General features: G+C 40.9%; 1 protein-coding gene across 1 annotated transcript in view; it reads left to right on the forward strand.

Moving 5' to 3' along the window:
• The window catches only part of RSPO3 (R-spondin 3), a 57,338-nt gene extending 37,183 nt beyond the window's left edge, over nt 1–20,155 (forward strand). The window contains exon 5 of the mRNA XM_083606324.1: nt 18,902–20,155. Within this exon, the coding sequence (XP_083462450.1) occupies nt 18,902–19,092 (191 nt within the window). The 3' untranslated portion in view covers nt 19,093–20,155. The remainder of the gene's footprint in view (nt 1–18,901) is intronic.
• The last annotated feature ends 1,536 nt before the right edge of the window (nt 20,156–21,691 follow it).

Raw genomic sequence — 21,691 nt, forward strand, 5'->3', positions numbered from 1 at the left:
ATATACAGAGTCCAGTCGGACGTCCTGTTGGGCTTTCAGTAGATTTCCTAGAACGCTGTTTAGCTAAAATTCGCAAAGCCATTCCTCAGTGTTAGTGTTGCTGTGGTTTTAGATGAAGACAATGTAACACAATACCAGCAGGCTCAAAGAATTAAGCAATTAAATTCCTCTTATTTACGCCCACTCTCATACCACACAGATTCGGACATCAGTGAAATGCAATGAGCTGCAAAGAAAAGTGGGCTGCTCATTTAGCGTTCCTGTGGGACACGTTGTTGCAGAGTTCATCTCTGTTCACTTTTCTTTGTTTATGAGCAAAGATTCAATTAACATTCTGTGAAACTGCTCCAGAGAAAAACAACAGAAGCAGCATAATGCAGTTTATTAAAAGAGAAAGAGTTTTCAATTCTGTGCACATGTGCCCTGGAATACGATGCCTTGCTCGGATGTCAGACAGACTTCTGAATAAATATCCTAACTAGGCATAGGTTAGGCCGAATATGAAAGAGGGTACAAAATAATTTACAGGCTGACATACATATGCAAAAAAGTTAAACCAGAGTACTTCTGATAATAATCCAAAGCAATCAAGTCCCACTGACTTTGGCTTCCATCGAAGTATTTTGGTGTTACCACTGAACAGTCTTTTACCAACCAAAATTTATGTTGGCGGTATGATTTGAATTCATGAATTTATAGTGAGTTTCAGAAACATTCATAAATGTGTCTGAAAATTGCTGTTATATAGTTTTTAAGTATGTTTGCTGTGAGCATGCTACAATATTATTCTGGAAGCTCTTTCATTCCTACCTACCAGTATGATTACCGCACTTTACCGTGTGTAAGAGGAGGTGGTTTTTTTTACTCTAAAATAATGTTCAAAATCGGGGGTCGTCTTATACATGGATAGTGCTGAGGGGGGACAGGCGTTTGGTTGCAGCCGCAAGCAGGAGCTTGTCAGCAGCGATAGGGTGGGTGATTGGTGGCTGCATCAAGGGCTGCTTTGGATTGGCTGCTGCTGCGGCAATTGGGTTGGTGACTTGGTGGCTGCGGCAATGGCTGCTGTGGATTGGCTGCTACTGCGTCAATTGGGCGTACGCTTGCCAGCTGCTGGTTTATGGCTTCTGTGACGCGTGCAATTGGCAGCATTTGTCAGTCTGGTGAGTGATTTTTGGCACCCCCCAAAAAAGCTGAACAACTCTGGGCCATCTCCCCCCATTTTCTTAAATTGGATTCCCCAAAAATAGGGGTCGTCTTATACATGAGGGCATGTTATACACGGAAAAATACGGTATGTCATGCCTGCAGGTTTGGAAATCTTTTGTAAATAAGAAATGCCTTTTCTTTTACAGAGGGTATTTTTGGCTTTTAGTATTATTTTACATTGTTTTATTATTAGTATAATCAAGGGGAACAAGCTAAGGTTACTTTTTTTAAAAGCTGTGATTCAACAGCTGAGGACTCACATAGGCGTTTTGGGAACCACTGACTAGAAACATTGCAAGAGGTTGCCCCAGGTTCAAGAAGAGAGCCTCATCAGAACCTAGGCATCTTCCTCTTATAGTTTCCTATCAGATTCCATCACAGTGATGAAGACATTATAACTACGGTGGCCAGTGGCAAAAGAGCAGCACATTCATTCACCTTATATAGATTAAGTTAGAAGAAGGAATTTCAGCAGGATTCTACCCCCAGTCAGTCTCAAAGTGCCCTCTGACAGTTTACCAGGTAAATAAGGGCCTTCTGTGGGTGCCACCCTGTGAGGTGAGGTGGGTTGGTATCTGGAAGAGGACCTTCTCAGTGATGGCAACACAACTATGGTGTGCTTTCTCCAGGAAAGTAAGCCCGGTGCCTACTTTGTTGTCCTTTTGGCACCAGGAAAGGGCAGTCTTCAGCCACCATGACTTCTAAATAATTTTAGCCCTGCTGATTGTCTTTATCTGGCAGCAACCATTTTGCTCTGTGCTTGGGCCCCACACACATTGGCAGAGCATGCATAAGCCCATCCCATTGTGTTCCACCTTGTTCCGCCCCTGTTCCGCCCTCTTCCAAGTCCAAAAAGACCCATGCATCAGCAGCGCGTCAATTGGGCGTGAGCAAAATGGTCACTGCACTCTTCTTTTAATGTAATCTGTCTTGGAAATTTATTTGGAAGGGCAGTATAGGCATTTCTATACTTAAAGAATGTTCTGAAGCCTATTCTCAGGATCAGCCTTCAGTTGTGGATTATGTGACAGTGTGTTTCTCTCTTTTGTAAATATATGCAGCCTTTATTGGGCACCTTTTACTAAACAAACAAGGGTCCATCTCTCTCTCTGCATTGAAGGATCTCAAGCAACTATGCCTGCTGCTCCTTTCTCTGCCCTTCCCTTCCCAGCAGAATGTTGTACAAGGGTTCAGTATCTTCGGCAACCTAGGCTGTTCTACTTCAAATATAGTTTTGCATGCAAGAGAGACCATGTTAGTCCCCAGCAACTCCAGAAGTGTTTGGGAAAGTCTCCTTGGCTGAACCCTCAGACAGCTGCTGCCAGACAGAGGAGACAATACCGAATTAGATGGGCTACTGATCTCAGTAGGGATAAGGTTGTTTCAACCCAAAGTGGCATAAGTTGAGTGAGTGAATAGCCAGAACTGGATATGACCCACAGCTGTCCAAGATTTTAAAACATAAAAGGGATTGTGCAAAACCTTTCATCAACACAACTCAGTTAATATAACTAAGATGCACTTTCATTTGGCAGTATGATTTCAGCATGTTAATTATAACATCTCCATTTGGCATTTAGGGAAGATCCACATCATGCACTTGAAGTGCATTCAATGTATATTAAAAGCACAAGACATCCCCCCCACCCCCAAATCCTGGGAACTGCAGTTTACCCCTTATAGACCCACAATTCCCAGGACCCTTAATAAACTACAGTTCCCATAATTCTTTGTAGAAAATAATGAGCTTTAAATGTATGTTGGATGTGCTTCAAATGTATGCTGTGGTCCTGTCTTTATATACTTTATTTACTACTAGCACAAAATATTTTTGGCAATATTGTCTGCCACTGTTTTGCTCTAGTCCAGTATTCCCTGTATTGGAAAAGGGTGTGTGGACAGAACGCAGAATTTCCCTGGATTATTCTAGTGTGTCAGGAGTGTACAGTGCATAGTGCAGCAGGAATATTGGATGGCAAAGAGTTAGGTGCAGGTCAGAGCTACAAAGCCTCTTCCCATTCCTACGGGGTAGTAACAAAATTGTAACCTGCAGTGGAGGATAACCTGCCTCTAGTATTCAAAATATGAAACATGTGTATGGTGGAAGGCAAAGCATTTCACTCCCAGTCTACTTCTTTCCCTGTCCCCACATCAAAAAACATGCTGCCTTGAGGAACTTGGAGCAGATGCTGAGACTCTTCCAGCTGAGGCGTATCACGCCAGCACGATCCTCTAGCAACAGCATGTGAATGACACCAATGTGGTTACGGTTAATGCCCTTTCTTTGTGGTTATTCCCCAGGCTGCTGAGGCTTCAGAATTAACATGAAGCTAATTACCGTATCTCAGTGTTGACATTTTGCATACGCTGCTGGGTCATCATAACTTGGATTCTGTGACTCCAAGCTACTACTATAATTATGAAAATCCTGTGAAGGGTTTGGCTGTTTATTTTTAATGGTTTTTTTCTGCCAGCAAATCCTCTTTTATTCCCCCCCTTTCTTCCTTGCAGCAATTTCCCCCCCCCCTCCTAAGGTAGCACATTTCTGCTTCATTTTGAGTACTCCTGAGAGCTCAGTTGCAGGCTCCCAGTTATAATCGTGTTGTGACAGATTGGCTTCAGCTATGATGACTTAAATACAACCAACAGAGGGGAAGCATGAGAGATAATCCTTACCATCCTTCTCCATTAGCATAAGCAGCTGCCTTAGGGACAAGCTAGACATGAAGTTAATTACGTGAATGTGGTTAAGGCAGGGATAGTGAATGTGGTGCCCTCTCAAGTTGTTGTTGGACTACAGCTCCCATCATCCTTGCCCATTAGCCATGTTGGCTGGGTCTGATAGGAGTCACAGTCCGGAAACATCTGTAGCGCACCATGTTTGCTACCTCTGGGTTAAGATGCACACCTAAAAAAAGAGTAAATAGCAGTCACAGAGGGTTCTAGTAGAAGCAGAACTGTAGAGGTTGTGGAAGGAGTTTAACTCTTTTCCTCCCTCCATGTTCACCCTCGCCAAATCCTCCACAGCTGCTATTTGCATCAGGAGGGAATCTTTTTATTGGTGCCAACAGAGCCAGTACATTAGTTTGTTCACTCAAGGAGACAGTATTTTCCACATCCTTTTTATTTACCATTGGTGGCCAGTGAGGTGATTCACCAGTAACCATTCTGTGGTGACCAAGGAGTACCATGGGATTCATTTCCATGCTTTGTCATTACTGACTGGTAAAAGAGATGGGACATAAATCTTTGTGTATAAGGTGCATCGCAGCACTGGGAGGTTGGGGAAGTGAAGAGGGAGGAGGCCATAGCCAAAGCCATCCGAGCACATGGTTGCTGATATGATATCCCAGCGCAGATCCAGGCTGCTTCTGCCTCCACTACCACCTCCCATCTCTTAAGGTACAAGTGGGAATTCCTTTCCTCTCTTGATTGTCAGGCAGCGGCTGCAGGCATAGCAAAGCCACCTCACCAGGTGCCACTGCTTGCTACCTAAGATGCCAAGGATTGAACCTGGGACCTTCTTCATGCAAAGCAGATGCTCTCTGTTGCTGAACCATGGTTCCTTCCCCAGCTAGCAGTATACTAAATGAAAAATGCCTGAGAAAATCTGTAACACAGACCATCTGTAACACAGAAAATCTGTAACACACTTGAGTCACCTATACACAAACAGTGCATTGGGCTTTGCAGTGTGCTGCAACAGGGTTTTTGTGGGGTGTAGTTAGCTAGTTTGCACAACATGATAAACCAAACCATGGCTTAGTAAGGATGCATGGGCTCCAAGAGAGGAGTTTACAGCTGCTTTTCTCCTTTTGACTGTTGTGGTTTATTGGGCTAAGCCAAGACTTGGTTTAGCATGTCCAAACTGGGACTCATGGTTAAGCTTTATCCCCACTAACCACAAACTGTAGCCAAGAACAAACCTTGACTATTGCTCATGGTTAGTGAGGTCAGAGCTTAACCACAGACTACATGCTAAGCCAAGCCATGGCTTACTTTAGCATAGCAGGCCAGCAAGAGAAATGGGCAGGAGGAGCAATGTGGCTGCAAGCTTCTCTTCAGGAGCCCACACACTCGCATCGTCTTGGTAAGCCATAGTTTGGCTTACCATGTCGTATGAACAAGGAGGATGAATACTGGAGCCCAAGCTGAAGAAAAAGCCAAATATCTCCTTTCTAGCATTTCTGTACCAGTTCTATCACACATTCTGCATCTGATCCATATATGGACAAAAGTCAATTTCCCCCGGATCTCAGAGTGGTGCTTGGTTGCTCATTGCATTAGCAGAAGGCTCATCTCTTTCTCCCCCCAGTTGTTCTCTCTGCTTCTTAACTCCTCAAACAGGCAAAGATGCAGCAGAGGGGTCACTTGGTAGCCTTCCCCCCTCCTCTGAAGCTTGTGCTGAAAATGTGTTGGACTTAATGCAAGTAAACAACTTTATTAACCAGTTTATAAATCATTTTGAAACTTTAAAGCATATGTTGAACACTCTTGTACTCTGCAACCAGAGAAAACATTTTTTTAAAAAAATAAAGAATAAAGAATTGACCATATAATAGCTACTTTTTCCCAAACTGCTAAGCAAAATAAATTAATCAATGTACACTTTTATGAACTTTTTATTATTCAGAGCTCTGATTTCAACATTCTAAATACTTCCCTTCATCAGTGGCTGGCAGCTTATTAAATGCTGAGGGCCACGTAGGCAAAATGTAATGAGCTGGATCACTGTAGTTAATTTAAGATGTTTTTAATTGCTAATTTACATAATTATCACATCAAATTCTAATTGATGGGTATGTTAACCTCCCCCCACACTCACCTTTGCAATACTTTTATAGTGAAGCTGATAAGCTTGATATTTGGAGATAGACCTAATCCTCAAGTTGTGTGAATGGTATGGGAAGTAGCTGTCTTGTGGGTTAGTACATTCCTGTTAGTGGAACTGCTCATTTTCAGGTGGTTCTATTTATGTGGTTTAAATTTATACCAAACCATATGGGAAATGCTTCACTCAAGCAGCTTCTGACATGGCTTGGGACCTCAGTTCCACTCTAGTAATGTGGAAATAGAGCCTTGCAAACCAAGAAACCCCAAATGTGTAATACTGTGGACAGCATTCAAGGCAGAGAAAAAAATAAGAAAGGACTGCATAAGACAACTTTCAAGGGTTTCATATATTTTATTTTATTTTACTCTTATGTTTGACTGACGTTTCAGGATTCTCATAATACACTTTTTTTTTCCTTTCAGGAGTTGATGAATGCATTAGATTTCATAAATAAGTATTTTAACCAACTTTTAGTAGTAAAAAACTAGTTGACCGGTTCAGGATACTCATCTAGAAAATTAACAATTCAAGGCGTGAAACTTAAGTGGTAAATAGTACCACATTCTGACACTCATGTATCTGGCAAAGGGCTTATCCACACTTCCTATTATTATTATTATTATTATTATTATTATTATTATTACCCCCCATTCATCCAAAAGTCCCAGGGTAGGTCACAACAATTAAAACACAACATGGATATTAAAAACACAATATTACTCAATACTGAAAACAGTTTAAAACACTAAAAGTATGCCTTTGTCTCCGTTTACACAGAAGTTGACTGCTTGTTTGCAGCATTTTATCTTATTTTTTTAAAAAAATATTTGTAATTTTCATTTATATACTTTACAACAATTATTTTGCCAAGTTTTAACATTTTCAATTTTGACCCCCTTTCTCCTTTTTGCAGTTATTTACATTTATTTTCGTCCTTTCCTGCATACTCCAAATTGTCTTAACTTATTCTTTTATTCACACACCCACACCACTTCCATTCTTTTCTAAAAAGTTTGTTGTCTTGATTTCTTATTCTTCCAGTAAGTTTTTCCATTTCTGCATGCTCCATTAGTTTCTGTATCCACTGTTAGCATCTTTTCTTCAGAAAGAATATGAACAAATGGTTATGGATATGGAGGAATATGGAAGAACAATATACTATTAATTATGTTTTATCTACTTTTAGAACAAATGAGTGAGGAATAAGATTTTCTTTTTGGGGGGGTGGGAAGCTCTGTTGATGATCCAACGTCATGTTGATCATGCCAGGCAACTTGGCTTTAAGCCAGTTTAGTGTCACATAGAGGAGACTGCGTGGGTTTTAGTCACTTGAGGCAAAACAAAACCATACATTCGCACATCATGTTTGCACCAAGAACCAGTCTGCTCCACCAGACCCTTCCATGCACCCAGCTCTCCTTCGCCTGGCATCTTTCCCAGGACTATTCTAAACAAGCAGTTCGCCCTGCTGCTGCAACAGAAACAAGCAGCTTACTTTCCCCTGCGCTCGCTGAATGACTGCTGTTTATCTAGAGAATACTGACACATAGTGGAAAGGCCAGGAAGTGGACGGACTGGGTGGAGGAGTTGCTCCTGGCTCCTTCTCTTCTTGGATCTGGCATTTCATCCTTTGAATGTTGAAAATATCGTGAGTGGAGGGGAAAGGAAGGGCAAGGAGGAGAAGGAGAAATAATTTATAAGTACCTCCAATAAAACACGGCCAAAGTATGCAAAACATTTTGGAAATGCCAGCCGCAGAGGAGGAAACATTTTTAAATGTAATGAAAGCAAAATTTAGTACTGTTTAATTATTTTTCCATGGAATATTTCCATGTATAGCAACGCTGTTACGACGCTGCTAACCACAGAATTCAGTAGTATTTACTTACTATTACTAGCCGGAGTCTTTATGGGCCGATTTCAAAGTGGAACAAAATAACTGGCATCTCTTTCCCTCAGACAAACTATTCCAAGCATCACCTTTACCAACGTTTTTACAAAGAGAAGGCCTGCAAGGCACAGGCAGTTCCACTTATTAGGAAGTGGTCTAGAAAGTGTCCAAGTCAGCGTAGGCATTAGAAAAATGGTTACTGTTTGAGAAATGGACTGACATCAGGCCCAAAAGGGACTGGTAAATCATCATCTAGTCTAGACTCTTGCCTAATACAAACCACATTTATCAAGCTATTGTGGTACTACGTGCAGCTAAACTAAAGCACATATTAGAGGGGGGAAAGACATCCAGGATTGAAGTAAATAGCAGTTTTGGTTTGGGTTTGTGTATCGTCTCGGACTGAATTAAAATGGAAATAACTCTTCATTTTATGTGCATTTCTTTAAAAACGTGAGTTTTATGTTCCTGTGCCTATGCGCCTATAAGGGGTGAGGGACTCTGCTTCTACAGATGCACAAGAACATACTTCAAATATAAAATTATCCTTTTGAAAACATTCTTTTCAAGCAGGTGGGGTGGTGGGAGAGTGGACAGAGAATATTTTCTATTACCAGTAACGAAACAGGAACCAGTTCACATGTGTCTAAGATGGCTACATAACCACAGTCCAAGAAAAGCAGTAGAATAATCAGCTTTGGGAGAAATGGCATACTTCTACTAGACGTATGTAATGATAGATAATGTAGTTTCTCTCAATAGACAGACTGGAGTGTGCATGTGTGTCCCTGCAGGATCTGACTAAGAAATGTGCATTCAGTTGTATGCAATACACATTTGTCTCAAGGCAGATTTAGCCCTGAGCTGGGCTGAATATTCATAATCACTCAAAACAGGAGTTTTTTTGGGGGGGAATATACATTGTGAAGTGTTAGAAAACCAGCAGAACAACTGGGACTGAGAAGCAGGCATCTGTAGAACTGAACAGCATTTAAGAGGAGGAAACCTTCTTTGGTACTGAAATGCAGTCACATCTCTGCTCATAAAGTTTTATTTAGATTCATCTGTTTTTCCATTGTTTTATTTAGACTCATCTATTTTTTCTATTGTGGCATATCTGCTTAGGTTAGCTGGCACTCACCTATGCATCTGTACAGGTGTATGTGTAAATAAAAGATAGATAAGGTGAGTGGATAAATTTTATATACACACACAAACACACACTGCCCAAAAGTTTTTGTCTATGGACATAAGTAGCCTCAGTATAAAGATATTCAGGTATATCAATGCCTTGGCTTAGAATTTCTTCAGATGGTTTGCTTTCTATTTGTCATCATCTGAGGGATTCGGTTTAAAACAAAAACAGGCTTCCAGCATAAAACACAATGCTACATTCCTGAAACATGAGATGAACAACCTTTAATTTGCACAAGCTTTCATTCGCAGGAACATGAAATGGATGGCGCACCATCATTATGGACAATGTCTCTTTTTGCTTTTAAGCCAACACAAAAGGCTAAGTAAGATGCTTAAACATTTAAAGAAATCTCCTGGTGGTCTCTCCTATTCTTTCTGTCTCCCCTTCATTTCTACTGATTACATGGATTGCATGCTGTGTTCTTCAACCTCTACTTACTGTTGGCTTGGAGTATAAGGCTCCCTCTTAGTAGAACCCTTTCAAAACTCTTAAGGTCAGATTGCGGAAAAATCTCAGCTGCTGGACTTGGATGCTCTGAGCTAGTAACCATTTATAATTAATATTAATGAATGGCAGATGACAGCTGTTTATTGCTTAAGTAGAAATGTGCATTGCAAAACCAGAAGGATTTAGTTTAAACTCCAAGGAATTGACTTCATTAGTGGGACAGATGACTGGAGAAGAGAGAAATTGCCAGTGTGGGATCCAAGTGCTGGAATACCAAAATCTGTACAATGCAGTGCAATCCAGAAAAGGTGCTCTGCTTGTTCTTTATTATGAGTTCATCATACAGGGCACTGTCTGAAGACTTTACCAAAGTATTCCAAGGTTTAGCTTTATTACGTTTATATATTGCTGTCCACTGCGAAAAGTTCCAGAGTGATTTACAATAATAAAAATACATAAACATATTAAAAACATCAAATCATTGATGCAGTGCATATGCCTGAGAAAACAAGAATGCATTTGGCTAAGGTCGAAACAATGAGAAAGTTGGCACCAGACTGGCCTCCTTGGCGCCATAGACAGGAACGTACAACAGAAAAGGCCCGTTCTACTGACTTACCCATGCCCTGAAGAATTCAAACTTTTGCCAAAGCAGCTATAGTAATGGTAGTTTTTAATACTCAAAAGTTACCCCTGCTTTGCAGATGTGGTACACACACAGTCAAGGCAGTGATAGAAAATACAGCATTGGAATTTAGGTCTCTTGGTTTTTCAGTCCAATGCCTGATTGACTGATTTATTACATTTGTTGATTACATTTGTATCCTGTCTTCCTTCAAGAAACCCAAGATGGTGGACACTGTCCTCCCACCATGGCCACCCAATTTTATCTTTATAGCAACCCTCTAAGGTAGGTCATGCTAAAATATAGTGAATAGTCCAATATTACCCATTGCGCTTCATTGCTGAGTAGGGTTTTGAACAGGGGTTCCCTAGTCTAATACTCTAACCACTGCACTACAAAGCTCTTGTTCAATCAATCCCTTATTAACTACCCTTCAACTGAACTTGGTTCCAGTTCTGATAAAATGTTCCAGTCTCAAGAACAGACTGGCATGTCAATCAATCTGCAGTGATCATACCAATGAATCCCTCTTTGCCTGAACCTTTGGATTCTCCTACCCTAGCTCTCAGCATCTTCAACCAAAGAGTTGCCAAAGATCAGCCCAACTGCACTTGAGTCCTCTTTTCATCAAATTAACCCTCAAGACCACAAACCATCAGGGGGTTGTGAATGAATTATTTTTTACGATCACAGCCAATATTATCAGACACGCAAATAAATCATACGGGGGGTTGTCATATTGCCTGTGTGACTAATTGGCCCCAGTAGTGGCTTAAAAAAAACACCACACACTAGTTTTTACATCCAAATCCTCAACCACCAATGTCCTGTCCCCTCTGCCACCCAAAATAAAGCATTTTCAGATACATTTTCAGATGCATTTATGGAATGGTTGTTTTCATGTGGGAGCTGTGATTTTTTCCCCCCTGGGCATTAGTGAGAGAAGAACCAATTCAGGTTCTTGACTAAATGGTACTAGTGGAAAGAACAAAATAATTGTCTTGTTAGGTCAAGTCATAATGCTAGTCTGGCATTCTGTCTCCAGCAATGGCTAGCCAGGCTGTGTAGGAAGCTTTCTAGTAGGACTTAATAAAGGTGTTGCTTGTCTCTAACATTTGTAATCCAGGGCATACTTCCTGTGAAGACAAATATTTCACTTTAGATACCATAGCTAATAGCCATTGATCATTTTATCCTTTGTGAATCTTCTTCTTCTTCTTCTTCTTCTTCTTCTTCTTCTTCTTCTTCTTCTTCTTCTTCTAAAAGGCTATATAAAGTCCAGTCATACATTGTGGTGTGATTTCTGCTTGCATAACACCACAGCGGTTACATCTGAAACTGGCAACTGTGTGATCCAGAGATCTCATGGAAGGCATTCTTCCAGGGGGTCTGTCCCTCAGAAGAGTAAGGGTACCTAACCCTCTCCCACCCTAGTAACCCAGCAACTGGGATTCAGAGACACAATGCTTCTCCTGCTCCAGACACCCTATAGCTGTAATGATTAATATCCAATGACAGCCCTATCATCCTATGAATTTTTAACCCTCCTTCAAAACCATCTAAGTTGGTTGGCAGCATTACATATTGTGCCAAGGAATCACATAGTTTATGCTTTGTGAATAAGTGCTTTAAAAAACAACAACAAACCTGTCCTAAATAGCTAATCACCAAGTGATGAACTTCCCAGCCCATAATATGCTACACAAGCAGAGTGACTTGAGATCAAATGCACTATTAAAATATGAAAATGTTAAAGAGTCATTGTGATGTTTTGGGGGTCTTGTAAGAGCACGACTGGATAACAAACTGGTAAACATATTGTTAAAAACCCCACAGCAGCATCTATTGAATAAAATGAAGATGCAGCCTCTGTCTCCACATGAATGAATCAGAGCATTAATCCTTCACATTTTCCCTGTCTCTTTATAAACAGTTGGCTGCTAATTTCAGTTTCTGTAAAAGCTATGGCACTACAAACAGCCATAAATTCACTGCTCATTCTTTTGGGGGATTTGGAAAAGAATAAACTTGCTACATTCTTGCAAAAGTGAAACTGGATAGAACCTACATGTAGAAGTTTGTTGTTTGCATTTATATTCCCATCAGAGGAAACAACCCTAATTCACAGTATCATGATTTTTATTGCTAAGGGGCTGCTGGCACAGTGCAGAGTGAAATCAATATAGAACACGGATCTCACATGGTTTTGCTCATGTTTAAAACCAATTTCAGTTTAAGGAGCAGTAGAAAGGGGGTATACTGTGCAGGAGATTCACGCAGTTGCCAGGTTTATGAATGAAACAAATGAACAGCAGCTAGTGAGAAAATTGATGAAGCATAAATAGTTAAATACCACTTCACATATTACAGACAACTGTGGAATAGAGGGCCGTAGTGATGGCTGCTTCTCTGCACAAGATTTTAGCTCAGAAAGGATGCAACCTATTCCCTTTTTCAGTTCTGCTTTCACTCCAGGAGCTAAGGTGGAAACTCCACTCCAATACATAGGATCAAACTCATTATGTTTGAGAAATGCCCAAAAAGTATACTGACTTTTTCTCTGGTGACCAGAACAAATCTATGTAGGTTACACCATATCTTACCTTAACCATGGTACCTGGCTGCCCTTTTATTTCTGAAACTGAACATCTAAATGTTCCTGCCAACTATGCTTTGTATTCAGTTCAGCATATGCTGTCTCATTCCATCACTACACGGCAGCATTTGGTGGTCTACTACCTTTTGAAGCCTAAGCACAAACTGAATAATAATGTGAATTAATTCCACTATATCGAGTCCTGCAACAAATCCCATTAATGTCCCCAGTGATTCTCTCTGCTAGCATTTTTGGTGTCAGCCGTAGCAACCAATCACTTCAAAGCAGTTTTGCTAAATAAGACCTACAGTTTATATACAGCTAAAGGGTAGTGATGGTTGGGGAGATTCAGAGCCCATTCAAACAGAAAAAACCCTCTTCTCCACATCAGAGATGCGCAGATCTACATGTGCTAATGGACTCAAGGAAGTGTGGCAATTGCTTGGAGTTCTGCAATTTGATTTGATTTGATTACAGCCCCCTTCACGGGATAAAGGGGCTACAGGGTTGCACCTTTTAGGCCCATTCCTGGTGTCACTTGGCTTCTTCTGACCACTCTCTGATGCTGTCCATAGCTGGGGAAAGTTCAGAAAGAGGTACGCCTGTCAAGTGCAAGCAGGCTACCCCTGTGGGTTGGAACCCTGACTATTCAGGGCCAGTGGCGTAGCGTGGGTTGTCAGCACCCGGGGCAAGGCAAGTAATTTGCGCCCCCTAACCCGTGGATTTGCGCCCCCTAACCCATGGATTTGCGCCCCCTAACCCATGGATTTGCCCTAACCCCAGATGTTGCGCCCGGTGCGGCCAGCCCCCCCTGCACCCCCCACGCTACGCCACTGTTCAGGGCTACAGTGTATGAAGACAGCTTGCACATCTTCAGCAGACTTCCATCCTTCCCCCAGTGCATGAACAGCATGGGGTCAAAGCCAGAAAGGGGTTCACCACTACAGGAATTCATTTATTTTTCAGCTTTATTGTTTCATTCATCTCATAGTGACATTCTGTTGGCAGGTAATACAGTATGAAATTGAGTCAATAAATGCTCCTGGGCAGAGAAATGGAAGCTTTCAGAAATTACTCTTTCCACGTATCACCATACATTTAAAGCACATAGCCTCCCCCCACAAGGAATTCTGGGGGCTGTAGTTTACCCCTAATAGAACTGAAATTTCTGTCGCCCTTCATGAAAGACAGTTCTCAGGATTCTTCGGGGAAATATGTGCTTTAAACATATGGTATGGCTGTCAGTGCTTATGTGGGCTAATGCTATTCAAACCTGATCTGAAAGGGTGCATTCAGTTCCCTACACTGGTTTTGCTCCCATATTTGGTATCAGGAAGTAGTTTAGGAAATATTTAACTCTCTCCGCCCCCTCTTCCTTGTAGCATATGGTTTGGCCTGAGTCGGATGGAACCATCTGTTCTACAAGTCTCTTGCTATGTTGAAGTCCATTTGCTTCTGTTCTCTGCTTGTGATATATGGTATTCCATGTTATGTGTTAAGTTGTGGGGATGAGAACGCAACAGGACAAATGGCAAATGGTGCATGGATTGATTCTCTCTTGAAGCAAGGTCATTGGACTTTACAATCATCTAGCCCTGATTTTGGGAACTAAGGAAATAGATGGCCAATGGCATAAGAAAAGTGTTGCACAAATTTCAAATAGTGCACAATGTATTTACACATTGGTTTATTTCAGTTATTTTTAAGTGTGAGTTCAAAGAGAAGCAGTATCATTGTTCATTACAAAGTGGTTGGATTGCAAATCCTTTTAACATGAAATCAAATTATTCCTTTGGGGTGCTCTCTCCCATTGTAATATTGTTCTAGAATGAGTTCAGATTATCTGCCAGGATAGAAGCATCTGTCTCTTATCATGCATAACTTTTCCTGATTATTTCTCGAAGGGCAGACTAAACATGCAGTTCTGACATAATACAGCATCAGATCTGTGTTTCTGGTTTGCTCAAATGCCTCCACTAGCTGAACTAAAATCTCAAAAAGAAAAGGAAAAAAGAAAAGAGCAATCGCCGTGACCTCAAGCGAATCTAATGGGAGAGGTTAGAGTGCTGGAAGACCAATAACGAACATCACACTCACCTTATGTGGAAATGTTGCTGCTGAATGCATACCTGTAGCTTTTTCAGAGCAATTCAAACTGTGTACCACCTGTTCAGTTCCTGTCCTAAGTGGCGGGAATTACTACAAAACTTGGTTGGTTGTTCTCTTCATGGTACGTCTGAAACAAGATGGTCAGATCATGTTGAATGTGAAAAGTCATTTGCAGCTCCCTTGCCTAGCATTAAATTAGCACTGGAAGACTTCCTAGGACTAAATTTGACAGCCCAAACGAGAAATGAATTCCATGGAGATTTAACATGTGACATCTTTTGCTTGTGTGTTACTGGCAGTCATGCAGTACAAAATATTAGCTGGCATTGATATATACAACAAAGTCATCCAAGATAAGAGATGCCACACTGGATATTGAAGTAGCAAACATAGAAACTCTCTTCACAGAGCTGACAAAACTTCAAAACAACTGGAAATGCCTGTGGAATGAAGCCAAACTGGTCGCATCAAACTTAAATGCAGAAATAAAACTCTCCCATAGATGTGATGGAGTCAGGCACAAGAGGGCAAGGCTGCATAACGACAGCACACCTACTGCTAACATGGAAGAAATGAATAGCATAGATGATATTCCAGAAGAGGCCTACTTCAGAAAGTGTGTGTTTTACATTTTGGTAGCAGGATTAACTGTCCGCTTCAATGCTTTTAAGCACTTGGCAGAAAATATTGATTTCTTATAGAAATATTTCACCATGTCCAAACGTGATGTGGAGAGGAAAGCCTTATCTTTATCAGAGGAATATCCTGCTGACCTTAATGGTGAAAATTTTGGAAAGGAAATGCAACATTTACCCTCAGTATATAAAGCAAATTTTGTAAACGCACAGTTAAAGCCATTAGATCTGTTACACTTGTTAACAGACTACAAAGTACAGATTTTCAAATGTTTGTGTTAGCTTAAGAATACTATTAACAATAGTAAGCAACAGCAGCTTCTGGAGGGAGGTCATTTAGCAAACCAGCTAATTAAAAATTATTTAAGGTCCACAGTGTCTCAGGAACATCTTGTGGATTTGGCCAGGATAAGTATTGAATCAAACATTGCCAGAGCAAGTAATTTTCATGCTGTCATTCAAAATTTTTCACAAAAAGGCCAGGAAATATCTTTTTTAAAAGTAAATATTAAGTTTATCTGCCCTTTTAAAAACTAATATGAATACTTCTGCATTCTTTCTCCTTATCTGCATTGTAGCATAAACAGTTGTTCAAATCAAATTTGCTTTATTATCTCTGATCTTCTTTATTTTATTTATATGTGTCTAAATTTATAGTGGAAGGAGTATACTAGCATAAGGTCTTAAATGCAGAAAATTGACAGAGCACCCCTCTCCACTCCTTTCTCCTCTTCCATATCCCTTTTGACCTTACAGGCTGCAGCTCATGGCCTAAAACTGTAGTGGATAAAAACAGAACGACTAAGAGCCAGGTGTTATGTATTGAAGTTCTCACCCTGGCCACGAGGAGTATTGTGTATGTAGTTTTCACTCAGGTCCACGTCAGTTATTTTAGGTGGGAAACCCTGGGTTGTTGTTGCTATAATGTTGACAGCCGGCTGCCTATAAAAGGCCGGCTGAGCTGTTTGCTGTTCAGTTCTGTCCAGCTTACAAATAAAGAGCTTCTTTGGAAGAATCGCTGTGTCGTCTGCTATGTCTACCCACTATTCAACACCATGTATGCTTCATAAATTGTGTTTGTGCAGATAATCTGGCTGCAAGGATGCTTTGCCATAAGGTGGACCAACGGGATAGCCTGTTGCTGCTCAAACCTCTCTCTTTAAATGATACGGCTGTGTGCTTGAGCCCAAGGGAAGAGTGGAAGTGTGTGGCTGCTGACAGACAGCATGATGTAGTGCTTGGACTAGGACCAAGGGAGGCCTGAGTTCAAATCCCCATTTGGCCATGAAACTCGCCTGGGTGACCTTGGGCCAGACTCTCACTCGCTCAGCCTAACCTAAAAATGTCATTAGTAATAATAACTTGGAAGCCACATGTTCTAATGCCAGCATCCATTCATTCATTCTGCTTCCCGTGCCAGCGGGACTGTGCTAGTAAATAATTTCATCCCAGCCTATAACAGGGTAAAGCTTCTTGGAGGTTGGGGGCAGGCTTGGCATTTACTCTCTTCCTTTAGAAATGGCACAAGTCGTTGAGTACCTGAAATACTGGGGAATCGTGCTGTTCCTTGAATGAATTAAAAAAAGGCTGGCAAATGAAAATGCAATCACTTTCGTGCTGGATGGGAGCCTTGGGAGAAGGGGTCCTTAAAATTATGTTTTTGGCAGACATCTGTGGAGTTCAGTCTGAGTGTATTTGAAAGTTGGCCCTTCTCCAAAAAATTGGTCATGCTTCTTGGAAATGAGAAAGGAGCTAGGAATTTACGTAACGTTGCATTAATGGACTATAGGTGACTTGAAGTTGACCCAGGAGTAAACAAGAATTGCATCAGTGGTTTTGGAGACACTGGCTCTTCCAGAGCATTTTCCCAATCGGGGATTGTTAATTGGAGTTATATATCTGTATGCTTTCCTTTTTAAGCCATATTGAATTGATTTATGGAAAGAGGCAACAAAAGCACTGCTAGCTGGGTGCACCTTAACAAAGCTTTCCCCACATAGCCTTGCACTATTGACATTGTCCTCCTACCATGGTGGACTCGCAGGCTAGTAATTCCAGGTGGGACAAGCTCATGGAGCTTTAAATTATACACCTTTCACTTTATTGGGTCCCCTACCGCCTTTGCATTCCATGCATAATTCAGTGTGCAAGGTTCAGCAGGTGAAAGAGTAGACTTCATTTATACAAACATTCAGCACATTCTTGCAATTGTTAATAAGAATCTGCATCTCTGGTTCACAGTTTTTGATTACAATTCTCACTCTTCTTTCTTTCTGTGGGTTAAGCCGTAATACCACAGCACATTGGACTGGGAGTAATTCCCATTGAAGTCAATGGGACCTACTTCTGAAAAGTCAAATACAGGGTTGCACTGTTAGTTGTTTTATATTGACATTTCTGCAGCTGAATACCACAGCTGACTGTGTGAGTGATATCTTCCTGTATCCTCTCAGTGTGGTAAACCAGATTGATTCGCAGTGTGGTTGAAAGAAAAAGAACATATATAATGTATACACACAGGATAATAGTGCTCTTCACTCTCCTTCCTGTTTTAACCCCAGACTTCTGCACAAGAGGATGAGTTTTTTTCTTTTCACATTGGAAAGAATCCTATTCTCTCTGAACAGACTGCAAAAGATGGGTTCAGAAAGCTCAATGGTGCCCCTTAGTGGATTTTTATTGCTACTTCACCTAAACCAATGCAATTTGTGACATTCAGAACTACAGGAATTGTTCGTTATCCATCCTTAATTGTTGCATTACAAATAATACTTCCAACACTGAAATCCAACTTAGTTTCATTTACATATTTCTTTCCCCACATATTTGTAGATGCAGGTGTCTCAAACCTACAAATGGGCACACACTTTTGAAATCCAGTTGCCACCAGCTGATTTATATTTCTTCCTAGCAGAATATATACAAATACTTTATGGAAAATATATTGCTATAGAACATTACTAATGGTTAAAATGTATGCAGCAAAGCCATGTTACTTATATTGAATTCTAGCACATTGCCATTTATTATGTCTAATTTATTTTTACTGATATGGCGGCTGCAGGCTATAGAATAACTCCTATTGAAGAGCAACTGGAGCAATCCTAGAAGGAATTTTTTACAAGAATGATTACCAAAATGTCTATGAAGTGTGAAATACTTAAAAAAGAAATGGGTGCATTTTGTGTATTGGAGTAACAGTGTCATGATTAAGAGAAGAGTTTGAAGTGATGTGTGCTTCCAGTTACTGTTCACATTTGTAGAAATGCAGAGTTAAATGGTGGGGGAGGGAATAACAACAACCTCTGAAGAAAAGCGAATATACGTTTTAAGGAACGGTCTTGTTGCTTTTTGCTGTAGGAAGAAGAAGCAGAGAGGAAAGAAGAAAAAACCAAAAGACAGAAGAAAACAAGGAAAACAGGCAGGAAAACAGTGGCCGAGAATCTAGGAGACAAAACCGAGAACGGGACAACAAAAGTAAAACGCAGTTGAAGAAAAGAAGAGCACAGGATAAACAGCAGAAACCAGTAGCCACCAGCACTGTACACTAAATCGCCTTTACACCACTGTTTAAGACTTTTGCTGCTGCTATTTCCACCAGTTCTCTGAGGCTGGTGCTCCCCAATTAAGCCACAAATGGACAATATTTCCAGTTACTCTTAAATCTTAAATGACATTCCAAATAATTCCTATTATATTCTTCATGCAGTCATAGTTTATTCAAGAGACTGACATGAGCCAAGATTCTTTTTAAGTAAAAGAAAAACCCTTTAAATGGGATACTTTCAAACTGTTATATTATATGCTTCCATGCATCTCTAAGAGGCAATTTAAAAGTTTTGTATATAATTATCAATATGGTATAAGGTATAGCAATATATTGAATGACATCTGCGGGGGGAAAGTCTTTTTCCTTTGTAAAATATTTTTTCAATCTATTGTTTATGAAGCAAGAGATATCTAAGTAAAATATACAGTATCCCTTTGTGCATAATTATATATGCTACATAAGAGTCTGGAGAAAGAGGAAATCTGTTAAGAGGTGTTGGGAATCTAAGCTTTGATGCTGCACATTCTTATCAGAACTCAGATACCTGGTGGTTCCCTGGTTTTCATCCCAGACTCATGTGAGAAACTCCCGGCTGAACAGTTTCAGGGCTCTGAAAGCCAAGGGGGTAAAGTAGGGGAGGCAGAAGCCACATTAGACACACCAGAGACTCTTTTTCTGAAGAACAAGCAATAGCGCTTAGCTATACAGCGCTCCTATCCGCAGGACAGCACAATAGTTTCTGGTCTAAACCATGATTATACAAGGTGTGCCGTTCTATCCTTCTTCTTCTTTTGTAACTCTGTGTAACGTAAATCAGCATTTCAAACCTTCCAGTGACTGACACACCATATTTGTAGGAAAACAAACGAACGAACAAAACACGGAGCGAATAAAGAACAGAGAAGACAGACCACGTAAATATAATGTCATTTTGCACTGTTGATTTTTTTCCCCTTTCATTTTTTAAAAAAAATTAAACACTATCACACAATCTGCTTTGTAAACAGAGAAAAAGATGTTCTTTAGAAATGTGCTATCTAATAAACTAAGGCCACTTTACTGAATCATGTATATTTGTGAGTGGAATACATGAGAATTAATTAGAAAAAGAATACTTTCAGACAAAGGTCTTTAGGGGTGGCAAGCATCCTTATTCAAGATAGATTGTGAACTAACCAGCTGTTTGTGGAGATGTGCAGGGGGAAGTTGCTAGCAGCACAAGACAACTTTCAAACCAGCCCTGTAGCTCTGCCTCCAACAGGCTCCTGATCTGTAGCAATTAGCAGGCAAAGCTTTTGACAGCATGGAGGTTAATGTCGCTACCTGCTAATTCCTGCAGATCAAATTGCTTTTAAAGGCATAGCTAGAGGTGCAGTTCATAAGTGGGCGACTCTAGCACAAACTAAGAGTCCAATCCTTCCTGTACACAGTCTGGTGTAACGGGGGTGTTTGCACAGTACAGTTTACATTACAGTGGTACCTCTGGTTACGAACTTAATTTGTAACCAGAGGTCTGTTCTTAACCTGAAACCGTTCTTAACCTGAGGGGCGCTTTCGCTAATGGGGCCTCCCGCTGCCACCGCTGTGAGATTTCTGTTCTCATCCTGGGGCAAAGTTCTTAACCCGAGGTACTACTTTTGGGTTAGCGGAGTCTGTAACCCGAAGTGTTTGTAACCCAAGGTCTTTGTATCCCGAGGTATCACGGTATTCACAAAAACAACAAGCACAGGAGAAAAACTGTTTCCCTCACTTGCTGTGATTCAAAATATGATTTAAGTGACCTTTGGATGGTGTTGGGGAACCTGAAGTAAGGCTGCCACAAACTGGAAAAATCAGTTTTAGCATTTGTTTCACAGAAAGCTGAGCAGATGCTACACCTTAACTCTAGTTCCACATTGTGAGGGGCAGCTGTATATTCATTTGTCATCTAGAGCAAAATCGGAACTTTGGCGAAGGGCCCTCTCTACCCAGATTGGTTTGTGTGTGTGTTCTGCAAAATATCATTGAAGCAATCATGTGCATTAGTGATACACTTATGCTAGACTGCCCACACATCAATCTACTTCACTAGTTGTTCTGAGATGCTCCCTCACTGTTAGTGCATTATTGCCATCTCGAGGGGCACTCATGTTCTATAGTGCAACAAAAGTGGGATGAAAAACAAATAAATAAAATATTTTTATTTATAAATAAATAAAAGATTTCAGCAAAAAGTTATGGGATGTGCCCTGATCAGAAATTAAACAGTATTCATTCTTTAAAAAATTACAGTACTGAAAACGGTATAATATATATCTGCTCCAATGCTGTCCATATTCACATCTTTTTCTTTCTCAATTTTAGCAAAACATTTGCCCCTCTCTTGGGTAGGTCAGCATAGCCTCTAAAACAAAGGTCAGCAACCTAAGGCCCATGAGCCAGAAGCGGGCCATGAGGGTCGCTTAACTGGCCCATGAGCAGCCCCTGAACCGAGCTGCCTGCCCGCTCGGCGAGGCCCCGCCCGCTGCACTAAACAAGCGCAGTGCAGTGCAGGAACTCTCTTCCATGGCTCCACAAATCGCTTCTGCGCATGCCCAGTTGCCGGAAATTGCGCCTGCACA

Source organism: Podarcis filfolensis (assembly GCF_964270895.1).
Source record: "Podarcis filfolensis genome assembly, chromosome: 3".
Classification (NCBI taxonomy): Eukaryota; Metazoa; Chordata; class Lepidosauria; order Squamata; family Lacertidae; genus Podarcis; species Podarcis filfolensis.